At 49.0% G+C, this 12717-nt stretch overlaps 1 protein-coding gene across 4 annotated transcripts; it reads left to right on the plus strand.

Annotated features, from left to right (window-relative positions):
• The first annotated feature begins 600 nt into the window (after positions 1-600).
• LOC117852513 (inositol polyphosphate multikinase IPK2) lies at positions 601-10036 on the plus strand. 4 transcript variants are annotated; one of them, XR_004639855.2, is made up of 3 exons: positions 605-2194; positions 3610-3784; positions 9693-10036. XR_004639855.2 is itself a non-coding variant. In XM_034734643.2 (2 exons), exon 1 carries the CDS (start codon positions 984-986, stop codon positions 2154-2156), a length of 1173 nt encoding a protein of 390 aa, XP_034590534.1. In that variant the 5' UTR covers positions 601-983; the 3' UTR covers positions 2157-2194; positions 2279-2610. The 4 variants fall into 4 exon arrangements, 3 of the variants coding, with proteins under 3 accessions (XP_034590534.1, XP_034590525.1, XP_034590515.1); XM_034734643.2 differs by lacking the exons at positions 3610-3784; positions 9693-10036 and adding an exon at positions 2279-2610 and having other exon boundaries at positions 601-2194; XM_034734634.2 differs by lacking the exons at positions 3610-3784; positions 9693-10036 and adding an exon at positions 2270-2610 and having other exon boundaries at positions 603-2194.
• Positions 10037-12717: the final 2681 nt, after the last annotated feature.

Below are 12717 nucleotides of genomic sequence, written 5' to 3' on the forward strand. Positions count from 1 at the left end.
TGGAATCTCCAAAGAGGTGTATTTCACCGATTCTAATTCGTTTAAGGGAGAATCTGAATAAAAAATATTGATAGCCAAAAGATTTTAACAAGTGATTTTGTAACAAAGTGATTTTGATTCAGCATAAAAATATTTTAAAGAAGAATTTGGAACTAAAATGTTCATGCCTTGCGCGATAAATTCCCACCTCTACAAATTACCATATCACACTGGAAATTCGACAATTCCTCCTTCGGCTAGACCCGATCACGAGCCACCCGACCCGACAAACCCGATCCGACCTGCCCGAAAAAACCCAATCCAACCTGACCCGACTAGAACATCACATGGGCTCGGGCCTATTTATTTGACCCGAGGTGATTTTCGGGTCGGGAGCGGGTCAGAATTGTAGCCCACGGGCCGACCCGACGGCCCGAAAATACACCACCAGGCCAACACTTTCATGTCTCTTCCTTCATACAACCCACCACATCTCGAAACACTCTATACGGCCCAACAACCCCAATACGGCCCAACGAACAACAATTTTAACGTGCACATGGCCTTCCAGGCTCGGAGGTTCCCAGTTCCCACCGTCAGTCAACATTTATCCTATCCGACTCATTATTCCCTCAACCGTATCTCCCCGAGCGAGCACTAGGCAGGCGGCCATCCAGGTCCGAGCGACCCCAAGCCGCAAGCAGCCAAGCACCCCGTCTCCCTTCTCATCCAGCGCCCCCCAAGTCACCCCGTTTCGCATCTCCAGCTGCCCCAACTCCCCAAGCCACCAGGCGGCGCCGGCGGTGGCTCACAGCTCGCAGCTTGCATTCGTCGAACAAGGCATGGCAACGCGACGATAGTTGTGGAAGCGAGCAACAGCAGCAGCGTGGAGCAGTTGAAGCGGGCGACGGGGCAGTGCGCAGTGCGCGTAGGAAAGGCGTCGGGCTGGCCCACGGGTCGCCGGGCCAGCCTCGGGTCGGGCGCGGGCCGTGATTTTCAGCTCGATGCTCAGGTCGGGTCGGGCACGGGCCAGCGAAAGCAACCATCGGGTTTTGATTGGCCCGACCCGAACCCAACCCGAACCGGTGGATGATCAGGTCCACCTTCAGCACACAGGTTGTGCGCCGCCGGTCTACTTGCAGGTTGCAGCGAAAAGGACACTTCAATCACGGGGGAAGCAACGGAGGCCATGGCCATCGATGATCTCGAGATTCCCAGGTCTCTTTAAGTTCCGCGGCGTCGCGAGCCCACGGAACCACCGCTCCTTCCACCACCACCGCCACCCGCCGCCCCCTCCCGCCCCCGCCACCATGTCCGACCTCCGCCCGCCGGAGCACCAGGTCGCGGGCCACCGCGCCTCCGCCAGCAAGCTGGGCCCGGTCGTCGACGGCTCCGGCCTCTTCTACAAGCCGCTCCAGGCCGGCGATCGCGGGGAGCACGAGCTCGCCTTCTACGAGGCCTTCTCCGCCCACGCCGCCGTCCCGCCCCGCATCCGGGACGCCTTCTTCCCGCGGTTCCACGGCACGCGCCTCCTCCCCACCGAGGCGCGGCCCGGGGAGCCGCACCCGCACCTCGTCCTCGACGACCTCCTCGCGGGCCTCGAGGCGCCCTCCGTCGCCGACATCAAGATCGGCGCCATCACGTGGCCGCCCAGCTCGCCGGAGCCCTACGTCGCCAAGTGCCTCGCCAAGGACCGCGGGACCACCAGCGTCCTCCTCGGCTTCCGCGTCTCCGGCGTCCGCGTCGTGGGCCCCGGGGGCGCCGTGTGGCGAACGGAGCGCCCGGAGGTGAAGGCGCTGGACACCGCCGGCGTCCGCCGCATGCTGCGGCGTTACGTGTCGTCCGATTCCGGCGAGGTGGTGGACTGCGCGCTCGCCGCGGCGGTGTACGGCGGGGAAGGGGGCGTCCTGTCGCAGCTGCGCGAGCTCAAGGCGTGGTTCGAGGAGCAGACTCTGTTCCACTTCTACTCAGCGTCGATTCTTCTGGGCTATGATGCCAATGCGGTGTCAGCAACCGGAGTTGGGGGTGGGGTGAGGGTGAAGCTGGTGGACTTTGCTCATGTCGCCGAGGGTGATGGGGTGATTGATCACAACTTCCTGGGCGGGCTCTGCTCGCTGATTAAGTTCATTTCTGAGATTGTTTCGGAGACTCCTGATACGCCGCCATTGGGTCCTTAAGAGGAGGACATCATGGCATTTGGGAGTTGATGACAAAGGTAAAAGCTCATCCTATATCTGTTCGTTGTTCCTTTTTGTTTATTAGATTTGCTGCTTTATATGGATGATAATAGGAGATGTAGGTTCATGGATATAAAGTGGAAGGGGAGATTTGTTCATCGCTTAGATGTTATCTTGCTATGGGTGGAGAAGATAAAGCAAATGGAAAGATTTTCTGATGTCACTTTGGTCATCAAATCAGCTACGATGTTCGATTATCTAAAGATGAGATTATAATATTGTCACTTGTGCAAAAGCTAGGGTACCAAAAGAAATAATTGATTATGCATCTGCAGATGTTAGTGAAAGATTGTGGTAGCTTTAGGCATCTCCCGAACTATATAAAAGTTAAATGATGACAAGAACATGCTATTCACAAGTGAAGGCATTTGTTCTGAGTACTTTTTTTCCTTGATTTTTGAGTGGTATGCGGAACATGAAAAGTTCAGGTAGAGGGTATCAGAGTCTTGGAATTAGAGTATACTAGAAAGCAGGCGCGGCTTTGCCGATCCACTGTAGGTGTGAATCAGCCTATTCTTTTAGTTCCAGCATTTTCTTTTGATGCTCTCAACACTGCCTGTTGGTGCAATGGTTGTTCTGAACTGGTATAAACATTCGTTCTCAAAGTGTTTCAATAAAATTGTTAGAACCTGTAAAATGGAGAAAGGATTAAAGTGGCAGACTACAAAAGCCATGAAGGCAAAGTTTGATACATAACATTTGTAATTCAGGTGGTCAGTACTGATCAAATACATGACGTTATCTTTTGGTTTCTGACCTAACTAAATATAGTGTTGCAAAACTGGAAAGCAGGGTAGCCCAGCTAATTGAGTTAGCAATTGATACAAAATAGATATCAGTTGAGCAAGGAAACTCAGAGCCAAGTCAGGAGCACTTGGACAAGAAGCAGCACTTATAGATCATGCAGAATAATGAGCTGAAAAGATTCTATTATAGTATTACAACCTACGAACAAACTGCTAACTAAATGTGGATTGCGTTAGAATTGAGAAAGCTGAAGCGAAAGTAGTAGGAAACTAAAACAATAATTAATTAGTGGTCGCTAAATAGTAAACAGTCTAATATTGTCATTTACATTTTTTTCCAAAAGCAACAAGATGATATATGTATTTTTTCCAAAACTCTCACATGGACAAAGCACATTCACACTGTTTCAGTGCAATGTAGGATCCCAAAAAATCAATAAGCCAAAAGTAATTAAGGAAAACTGTTTGATTTACTGATCCATGACTTGATTTTGTGTGCTCTTATAACAGAGTGGTGTTTGCAGATAGCTAGTAGACAAAAGCGGTAAAATTAACTATTCAGAAATTGCAGTGCTAACACAGAACATTCACAGTATTTTTTTCATTCCTTTTCTTCACAAAGATACTCAGTTAGTATGGCTGTGCAGGTAGGGGCTGCATTCCTTACGACAGATGCAATGACAAAATTGTAGATGACCAATGTAAATGCAGAAATGTGTTTTCACCAAGGACGAAAAGATTGATAAACCCATCAACGTGAAATCATCAGAGGGCTAAACTGAAGTCCATCACAGAGGAAAACACACATGAATATGCTAACCGGTACGTTCACAGTCAAATTTGCACCTACATTATTATAATCTATTATCAATGCCAGGCTATGAATATTGGGGGTAAACTACTTCTGAGTGGGGGAAAGCAACTTTTGGGAACAAGGGACCATGGCAAGTCGCACAATGCAAGACATAGCAAGTAGGGGCCTCGCTTAATTCCAGCAGCAGAGATGGTCATATTAATAGTTCACACAAATATTTGAAGCAGCTAATTATAGTGTAATACTGTAACTGGAAACAATTAATAACATAAAAAAATGCCATCATCATAATTTTCGAATACTTCACAAAGCTGCTCATATTAGGGAGCAAATGGCATGCCAGTACCATAAACAACTAAGCTAAGAAACAAACTGGAAGAATAAACAGTTTGAAATCGAAGGTATACTGCACTCACCATTTTATCAGAAAAGCATGAGCAAAGTCTGCAGCGGGAACTTTGTACTGCAATAGTTGGACAAGTCCTCAAGGCTACACCTGAGGAGATCGATCACCATCACATTGTACTACCCCTTGACACAAAATCGCTTCAAGCACAATGCCAGCTGTAACAAAAGGTCAATGCAACTCCACCGTGCTAGACGTGTAGGCTTTATGACAGTAGCTTACTTCCTCCTTGGAGAAGCATGTACAGAGGGTGCTTTGTCTTCACATTTTTCTGTCAAATAAAAGCAAAATCAATGGCAAAATTTCCACCAACCCAATCAGATAACAGTGTTGACAAAATAGTACCAATGGACCATCATTTAACAGTGACATTTCAAATTAACATTAGTTAGCACACATTTTGCCACTTCAGTTATCACCATTCTTATGAGCCATTCTTATCAGGTATGGTTATAATCATACAGGCGGAAGCAATAATGAAGCTTAATAACCTGATTTACTTTTCAATCAATATCATAGATCTTTTCTTCCTTTCCCCAGACCCCACATATTGTGTGGGAGCTTTCGCACTGAGTACGCCTTTTTTTTATCATAGATCTTTTCAAAGATGTATTATCATTTATGTGGTCCTAGTTGATATCCTGTTATTGAAATCAAGCTTAGAAATTGAGATGTTCAAAAGTGATATGCTCTCCTAGTACTATCTAGAAGCATTGGTTATTTACCTCTTGGTCAACTTCTAATTTTTCCGAATCTGTTTTGGTCATGCCGCTATGCTTTGTAATACTCTGAATCACAACACTATGGAAGCCTCACTGTAAATCTGGTTAATTGTGCCCAGATCATTGCACACTGAAGATATGAGGCTCCTGAATTTTTTAGTAGTTCCTTTGTTAATGTTTATCTATCTGAACTTCCCATATTTGCCTACTTTGTCCATCTGGAACACCCAGACCTTAGAATATTGATCTGTTAATGACAAACTGGTAGATTGTTCCTAACATCAACAAGTCCTCATTATTTTTTATCTTTTCCAAAGCTGAGAGATGACCAAGCTTGCAAGCTAAATGAGAGCAAAATGGCATAAAGCTAATAACTTAAAGACTGAAGCAAACAACATTCTCAAGTAGATGAAATTCTATTATATCCTTATGGAGAAGTAGATGCATTTCTACTAAACACAATATTCAGAAGTCTCCTGATTACACTAAATTGTGAAAAAAGGGGAAAACAGGAGCAAGTACAAGGAGGAATCAAACCTGAAAGAGCTAGCAAAGCTTTTCAGCTGCTAGGGTCCTTCCAGCCATGGAAAGTAGGCATCCCAAATACGAAGGGACAGGAATAAATTAGAAATTGAAATAGGAACCGATGCTGATCTTTGGTTGCGATACTGAATTGCTATGTTAACCTAGAAGAACTGAATCATCTAAGCTTTACTCTAGGTGATATGAGTCATGCATAATATTCCAACAGCAATATCATATTAGAGAGTTTACTATTTTAGAAAATTCACCAGGAAAACCAAAATTAGTAAAAGAATGTCCAGAGAAATTAATAGCAAGCTAGTCCACCTATACATGCAGTTTATCTTATTCTACTTACCTGTCGTAGTTCTAGTGTTCTACTAAAGTATAAGTCTGTACATATTAATCTTAAATATAATAAAAGCACTGGATAGTGATGATGCATACTCACAGATTAAAGGTATTGTGTAATCAATGGTTCATTTTATAGACTGCAATACCACCATTAGAATATATCTCATGCAAACTGTCATGTCTCTCTGATAATCCTACAAAGTGGAAGAAACAGCAATGATAAACATTATGATATTACATAAAGATATGTGAAATAAAATACTAAACATAAAATTCATGTCCCAGCTAGCATGGTTAGCTTAGGAAAGCACAACACCTAAGGATTTCTCTCTCTTGTCTTGTTCATTCATTAAGTAGGAGCCTTTGTCATCTGCATTTGTGGTTACACATTCTGGTAAATGGCAAGGAAGAATGAGGCATTTGGTTGGCAATGAAAACAATTATATATGGACTAAATCAACTCACAGAGGTAATGCATCGAGCACTTGGTGTACTTGTGCTCTGAAGAGACAGTGGTGAGCAGCAGGGTACAGTGTTTAGGCTCAACTCAGGACACAATTGTCAATGGCCTTGGCCGTGAGGAGGAGCCTACCAAGGGGATATGTGCCATGCTCAAGGCGCAAGCCTTACAGCAATTGTCCCGCGCGTCCCCTCGCAGCGCGGTGCACTGCTCCTTGCTCTTGTGCGGGGAGCAGCTGAGCACGCTGCAGGGACAGCTGCTGGGGAGGCAAGGGGATGGAGCAGGGGGGAAAGGCGAGGGGCGACCACCGGCGCCACCTCATGGCCGATTCGTGCGACCCCCGGACCAGCGCAGCAGACGCCTCGGGAGAATCGTGTCTCATTCAATCGGCAGCAGCGGCATACAGGCAGGGAAGGTGATGGCACGCATGGCGCGCCTACCGAATTAGAGGGCGCGTGAGGTTGGGAACAACACGACGGCCGTGGCAAGTGGGAGGGAGTTCGGTGGGCAGCGCGGCAGGTAGACGGCGGCAGGCGGTGCTGGAGGTGGAGGGAGGTGAGAGCAATGCGGCAAGCGAAAGGCAGCGGCCGGCGGGGCAGGGGATAGGCAGAGGAGACGCAGGGATGGAGGCACGCTAGGTGGGCGACGAGGCGAAGGCCATGGCACGGCAGCCGGCTGGCAGAGTGGATGAGGACTTCAGTTAGGCGGGTTTGCGAATCCTCCCGAGTGCCCAGGTTTGCCGCTTAGCGGGTGAGAAACCCGCGCTGACGCCGATCCGATGGCTGATAACGTGAGCTTGCTGGATCGAACGGTTAGTGAGCTAACGGGTGACGTGGCCCTATCGGGCAGCCGTGGAATGACCCGGATTTCGTATGTTAGAGATTGTTACACAGCCTCCAATATTTTTTAATTGATTCTTGAAATTATTTTTATTCTGTTGGTGGTGATAGATAATAGGTTTGATGACCCTTTGAAGCTTGGTGTCTGTTATACACTGAATAGAAGCCCTAAGCAGGTTGAGTGTTGAGGAAAAAATGCAATGGTTTCAATCTAATGTTAGACATCTAATGCTCGAATAGTTCACACTTTTCTCAATAAAAAGGATAAGATATATGCAAAGAATATCTTGATGTTGACCTCAGTGGCTATATGCCTACTGATATGGACTGGAATAAATTGCACTTATGTTCTAGTCAAATAACTCCTACTTTTTCTGGCACACTCTTCATGATCAATTCCATATTGCACTTACCATTGGCGCGAATTTCATAGTCTTTATTTCGGCACTCGCGTAGATCCTACTTTTCTTATTTTAAGGAGATAAGGAAAGCAGGACCATTATGTCAGCTTCTATATATAGGCTTACGGCAAGTTGTTGCTTTTTTTACAATCTGTATTACTGACCTTGTAGATCCTTTTGTTAAAAAAAGCACGATAGATCCTATTATTCTCATTATATCTGGATAATGGAAGAGGACAAGTATGTTGCTGCTTTGCACTAGGCTAACGAAAAATAATTATTTTTGAGAAATGATAAAAGGTAATTTTTATTCATTCCGTAGTTCACTTGACCATTACACTTACCTTGCTGTTGCTAGTTGTTAGTGTATGGTGCTGTTCTCGCCATCAGATAACTATATAGCAATCGTGATAAGTATGGAAGTTGTGGTACCATTAATAGTTACTTCAATTATGATAGTTTACTGTGTCATCAGTGTTTATATGTTTAATTGTTCCAGTATCATTTTGCATTAAAATTGATGTTGCTGATTGATACTATTTCCTTTGATTCTGCTTCTTTGTGATGCTAACGGCCTTTATTTCCTAATAAATAGAACTGTCAAATGTAAGCTATGGTGGAATGCACCGGTCTTGCACTCGTTACAATTGAACTTTTTGGTTGATTGACAAAGATAGAGCTAAGTTGGATAAGGAATCCCACAGTAATTAGGTAGATGTAAATTTGAAACATAAGGTGTTTTGAGACAGTTTGAATGTCTAGAAATCAAGGAGTTGAATCAACAAGCAAGTCTTTGCCCGCGTTAAGAACGACAGGATTCTAAACAGAAGCCTGAATAAAAAGTTATGCTATATTGTCAGATTGAGGTGTTTTGCAACTTTTTCGGGAACTGGATTTAATGTCCTCCTTGTACTACTGATGGTTTATGTTAATGATATAAACAACTAGTGGAAGTTGTATTTCTCGGCATTTCAGGATGTGCCACCCAAATGTCAGTGGCAAATCCAGGAAATTCCCGACATATAATGCTTGTGCTATTTTCCCCACACGATCTCAGTTGTTTGAAGTAAGTTGTTTAACTATGTGACTGAGGTAGCAACTTTTGTTCAGAATTATTTAGTTATACTTTAGGTGTTTAACTCTATTAAAAATGTGTATTTGTGGCATGTTGCATTTATTTGCTTCACTAATTTTTTAGACCAGGCCTGGGTGTATAACTACGCTTGTGAGTCAGGACCTGTTTGTTTCCACCCTCCTAAAGTTTTAGCTCCTAAAAGTTTTTAGGCAGTTTTTAGGCACCTCCTAAAAGTATGTATGTTTGGTTCCACCTCGTAAAAGTGACTAAATGCAATTAATGAAGTGGTAAAATACCCAAGATGCCCTTCCCCATGCCCCTGCTGTTGGCGTGTACTCCGGCCCCACACCGCCCCTCCGCTGGCGCTTGGCCCGCTCGCTGCTGGCCCCACACCGCCCCTTCGCCGGCGCTTGGCTTGTCCGTCGCTAGCCCCGCACCACCCCTCCGCCGGCCCCACACCGTCCCTCCATCGGCGCTTGGTCCACCCGCCGACGCCGCCCCCTCCCCTCGAATCCCAACCGCCGCGCCCCTCCCCTCGAATCCCGACCGCCGCGCCCCTCCCCTCCTCTTCTTCCCCGGCACCGCCACCCCCCTCTCGGTCCTCCCTCGCCTGGATCCGACGGCGGCGGGGATCCGGCGGGGGAGCGCCTGGCTGGCTTGTGCGGCAGCGCAAGGGAGCGGGGGCGGCAGGGGTGGGGTTGCCGTGCGACAGCAGCGGGTGGCGGGAAGGATGCCGCCGGCGGGGGCCGGGCGAGGAGGGACGCCGGCGGCAGGCGGAATGGCGGGAGGGAGGGTGAGAGATAGAGAGGGGGGGCAATAAATGAGGGCAGTGGGGTTCAGGATGGGCTTTAGGAGGTTTTAGGAGGGGGTGGAGCTCCTAAAGAAATTGAAGCCTCCTAAAAGTTTAGTCACTTTTAGTCATAGTGTTTGGCTCTTTAGTCACTTTTTAGTCACTTTTTAGGAGCTAAAATTTTAGGAGGGTGGAAACAAACAGGCCCTCATAAGCAGAACATTTGATCCTTATTGCTCCTATTCGATGCTCATGATTGATAAGTAGAACATTGGATCATGCATTTTGTTTCTTTTTAATCGTCTGGTGATCACTATTATTTGACATAGAACGTTGCTGTCTTGCAGGCCTAAAGTTTTGTCCCCAAAAAGAAACTTCCGAGCTGCTGGTTGTGTGGAAATATGAGACGACTCAGCTGGTTGCCTTCCCTGCAAACATACGGCGACCTGTGCCTTTTTTGAAACCTGATCTTCTGAAATACTTTGGGGTAATACTTTGGGGTTCGAGTACGTTGGATCTGATTGCATAAAGAAAACCATAAAGAGTTGCCACTCTCCTCCTGGTAGGTGGACGTTGAGACGCATGCTATGCAGGCGTGCTGATCCAGCAAAACGCTGCCAGTCTTGTGCTGCTTGCCGTGCCTGTCCGAGCATATTTTGTTTTTGTTTTTCTGAGGCGAAGATTGCATGCATGTGACGGGGCCGTGCCAGCTTTGAGTAGCGATTGGCGTTCTGTTTCTTAGATCTCTCCGACCTGCTGCTTTTTTTTTCAAAGACGTGCATAGCATGTTTTCTTCTGAATTACAATTTTGCAATTTTAAAAGAGATTTCAAAGCGCATAGTTACAACTATCACCCGCGACCAATAACAGAAACACAAGACAGGAAAAAAAGAAAACCATAGCACCACCATCACACTAAACACGACCTAAGATGACTGAAATCTGCACATTTTACGAGTTCACATTTTATGAGATAAGGTCATCATGAATACACGCACATCACTGATTGCCTAGCAACCCGGAGCCAGCGGAGGTAGAGCGAGATGTCATGCAGACAATGCCTCCAAGGGGGAGTGACGCCAACGCCGCCATCGTCCGTCTGTCCATGGAGGACCAGACCAAGTCTTCACCGGGCAAAACCAAATGGATTCGGTGGCTGCAACAATACTCCTAGCGAGGTGAGCTACGCTAAGGAACACAACTGTTGTCGGCATCGGCGAATGCCAGGCAAAGCTTTTGCTAAGGCCCCCCCTCCCCCACCCCAAAACCAACTCCACGCAGCCGACCGCTAAGACCTGGATGGGAGCCAAAGCGATGGGATGACAGCGAGCAATCCACGGCAATGACGATGGGGAACATCCGCGTGCCAGCGCCCGCTATCACGATGACCCAAAGACGGCGGCGACCGCGATGACCAAAAAACAACCACGGTGGGAAAGGGGGAGCCAAGCTCCCCCCCACCCCACCCTGCAACACTCCACGACGATGATTGAGGACGACCCGTGGTAGCAGCAGTTGCCGAGGGGTGGCGGCGAGCTGAAGCACCATGGGGAGGACGAAGACCCATCCTCCCATCCCTGCTAGCAAAGAAGACGGTTGGAGGAGGCATGGCCCCACGAGCATCAACCAACGGCAGCGAGCGACCCACTGCGGCGACCGCCAACACCGAAGAGGGCAGCCACGTGGTCATCCTCGAAGCAGTTGAAGCACAAGCCAACGAGGTCAGCCGACACCAAATGGTAGGGGCCGGGCTGGCGAGCGCGTCGCCCTCCTCTTGTGCGGCAACTTCCTAGCCATCCTCCACCACGACCATGGCACCGCTAGTGTGGCTGCCGCGGCGGGCGTCCGCCATGAAGCTGTCGGAGGGAGCTAGCGGTGATGAAGCAGCGACCTGCGGGGGGAGCGTGGTGACCCGGCCCTGAAAGGCGCGACCTTGGATGTGCCGGTGACATCCCGACCTTGTTAGGGGGAGCGTGGTGAGCCGGCTCGTAAAGGTGGGACCTTGGATGTGCCGACGACATCCCGACGCATTGGCTGCCTTGATGGCAGGGAGGAGGCTCAAGCCGGCCGTGAGAAGAAAGGAGGGGCACGCGCGGCCGCTGCGGACTACGCTGCCGCCGTCGCAGACCGCCTCGCACCCCGCTTGTGGCCGCGGCAGACCCACCGCCCCAGCGCCAAGGAGCCGTAGGCCGCGGCGTCGCCAAGAGCAGCTCCGCAGGGACCAGCGGCCCAGAGCCGCGCAGCGAGGCGTGGGGCGATGATGACGACGTCGCGCCCCTCGTGGCCCTGTCACCCGACCCCAGGGTGACGACGACAAGTCCCCCGCGGCCCTGGGGCGACAACCACCGACGGCCCCTCCCAGTCGACGACGATGAGCAAGCAACCACATGACCGCCGGGACGAGCAACGGGGAGGAGGCGCAGGGGAACGACGGATCCACACCGAAAGGCGATGGATCCGCACCGGTGACAAGCAGATCTGGCCGCCGCGAGCCACCGGCGCCGGAGGTGGTGGTGGCGGCCATCGGGCTAGGGTTCGAGGGGGGCTCGCGAGCAGGTGGAAAGAAGTCCCGCTACCGCTCTCCTTGCAGCTGCGAGGCTTTCGGCAGCCCGCTAGGGCGGCGGTGAGGCGGGGGGCGCGGGTCGGGGTTGGAGGTGCGGGGCGGCGGGGTCCGCCTGAGCTGCTGTCGTGGCGACGTGGACGGGAGAGTTTGGGGCCCGAGCCTCCCACGAGCTGAGCACGCGGCGTTTATAAAATTCTTTCGCTTCCCTGAATAGGTGGTTAGCAATAACTTATATAGTTGATAGTACTCCGTATGATGCTACTAGACCAGTACAGAATGCTCCGTACAGTGCGAGCAGGTAGTAGTTGGCTGGTTGGCTGTTTTGCTCGCCTGAGCGTGAATCCGGTGCTGCGTCGTCGCGGTTTTTGGAGCTTTCCGGCTGTCAGGTTGGCGCTTGCGTGGCTGCGCGTAGCTTTCAGGGCAGCTCCAGTGGTATGAGATAGCAGGTAGCTCAAAGTTAGGAGAGAGTAAAGGGAACACATGCAGATCAGAGCTCGGTGCAGTGAGAGGGAGGGGTTTTGGGAGATGTGCGAGATGAGCGCGGAGGGAATCTATAGTATTATGTCCCTTTTTATCTGTCTCTAAAAAATCGTATTTCCTTCAAAATATGTTAAGATCTGTTTTTCTGCTTGATCCTTTCCTATGGTGCCTAGATCCCTTTTTATCTATCTCTAAAAAATCATGTTTCCCTCAAAAACCCGCTTTCCGAGCGATCAATAACAAGGGACGGACGAAGTATGTTGCTTTTTTACTGCTCACTGAGTAAAATAATGTTTCTACTAGCTCAACGCTAGTCCGTTGGAGCCGGA

Source organism: Setaria viridis, chromosome 1, assembly GCF_005286985.2.
Source record: "Setaria viridis chromosome 1, Setaria_viridis_v4.0, whole genome shotgun sequence".
Classification (NCBI taxonomy): Eukaryota; Viridiplantae; Streptophyta; class Magnoliopsida; order Poales; family Poaceae; genus Setaria; species Setaria viridis.

Coding starts and splice junctions, on each gene's coding strand:
- LOC117852513 (XM_034734643.2), top strand. CDS start 984: ATGCTCAGGTCGGGTCGGGCACGGGCCAGCGAAAGCAACCATCGGGTT.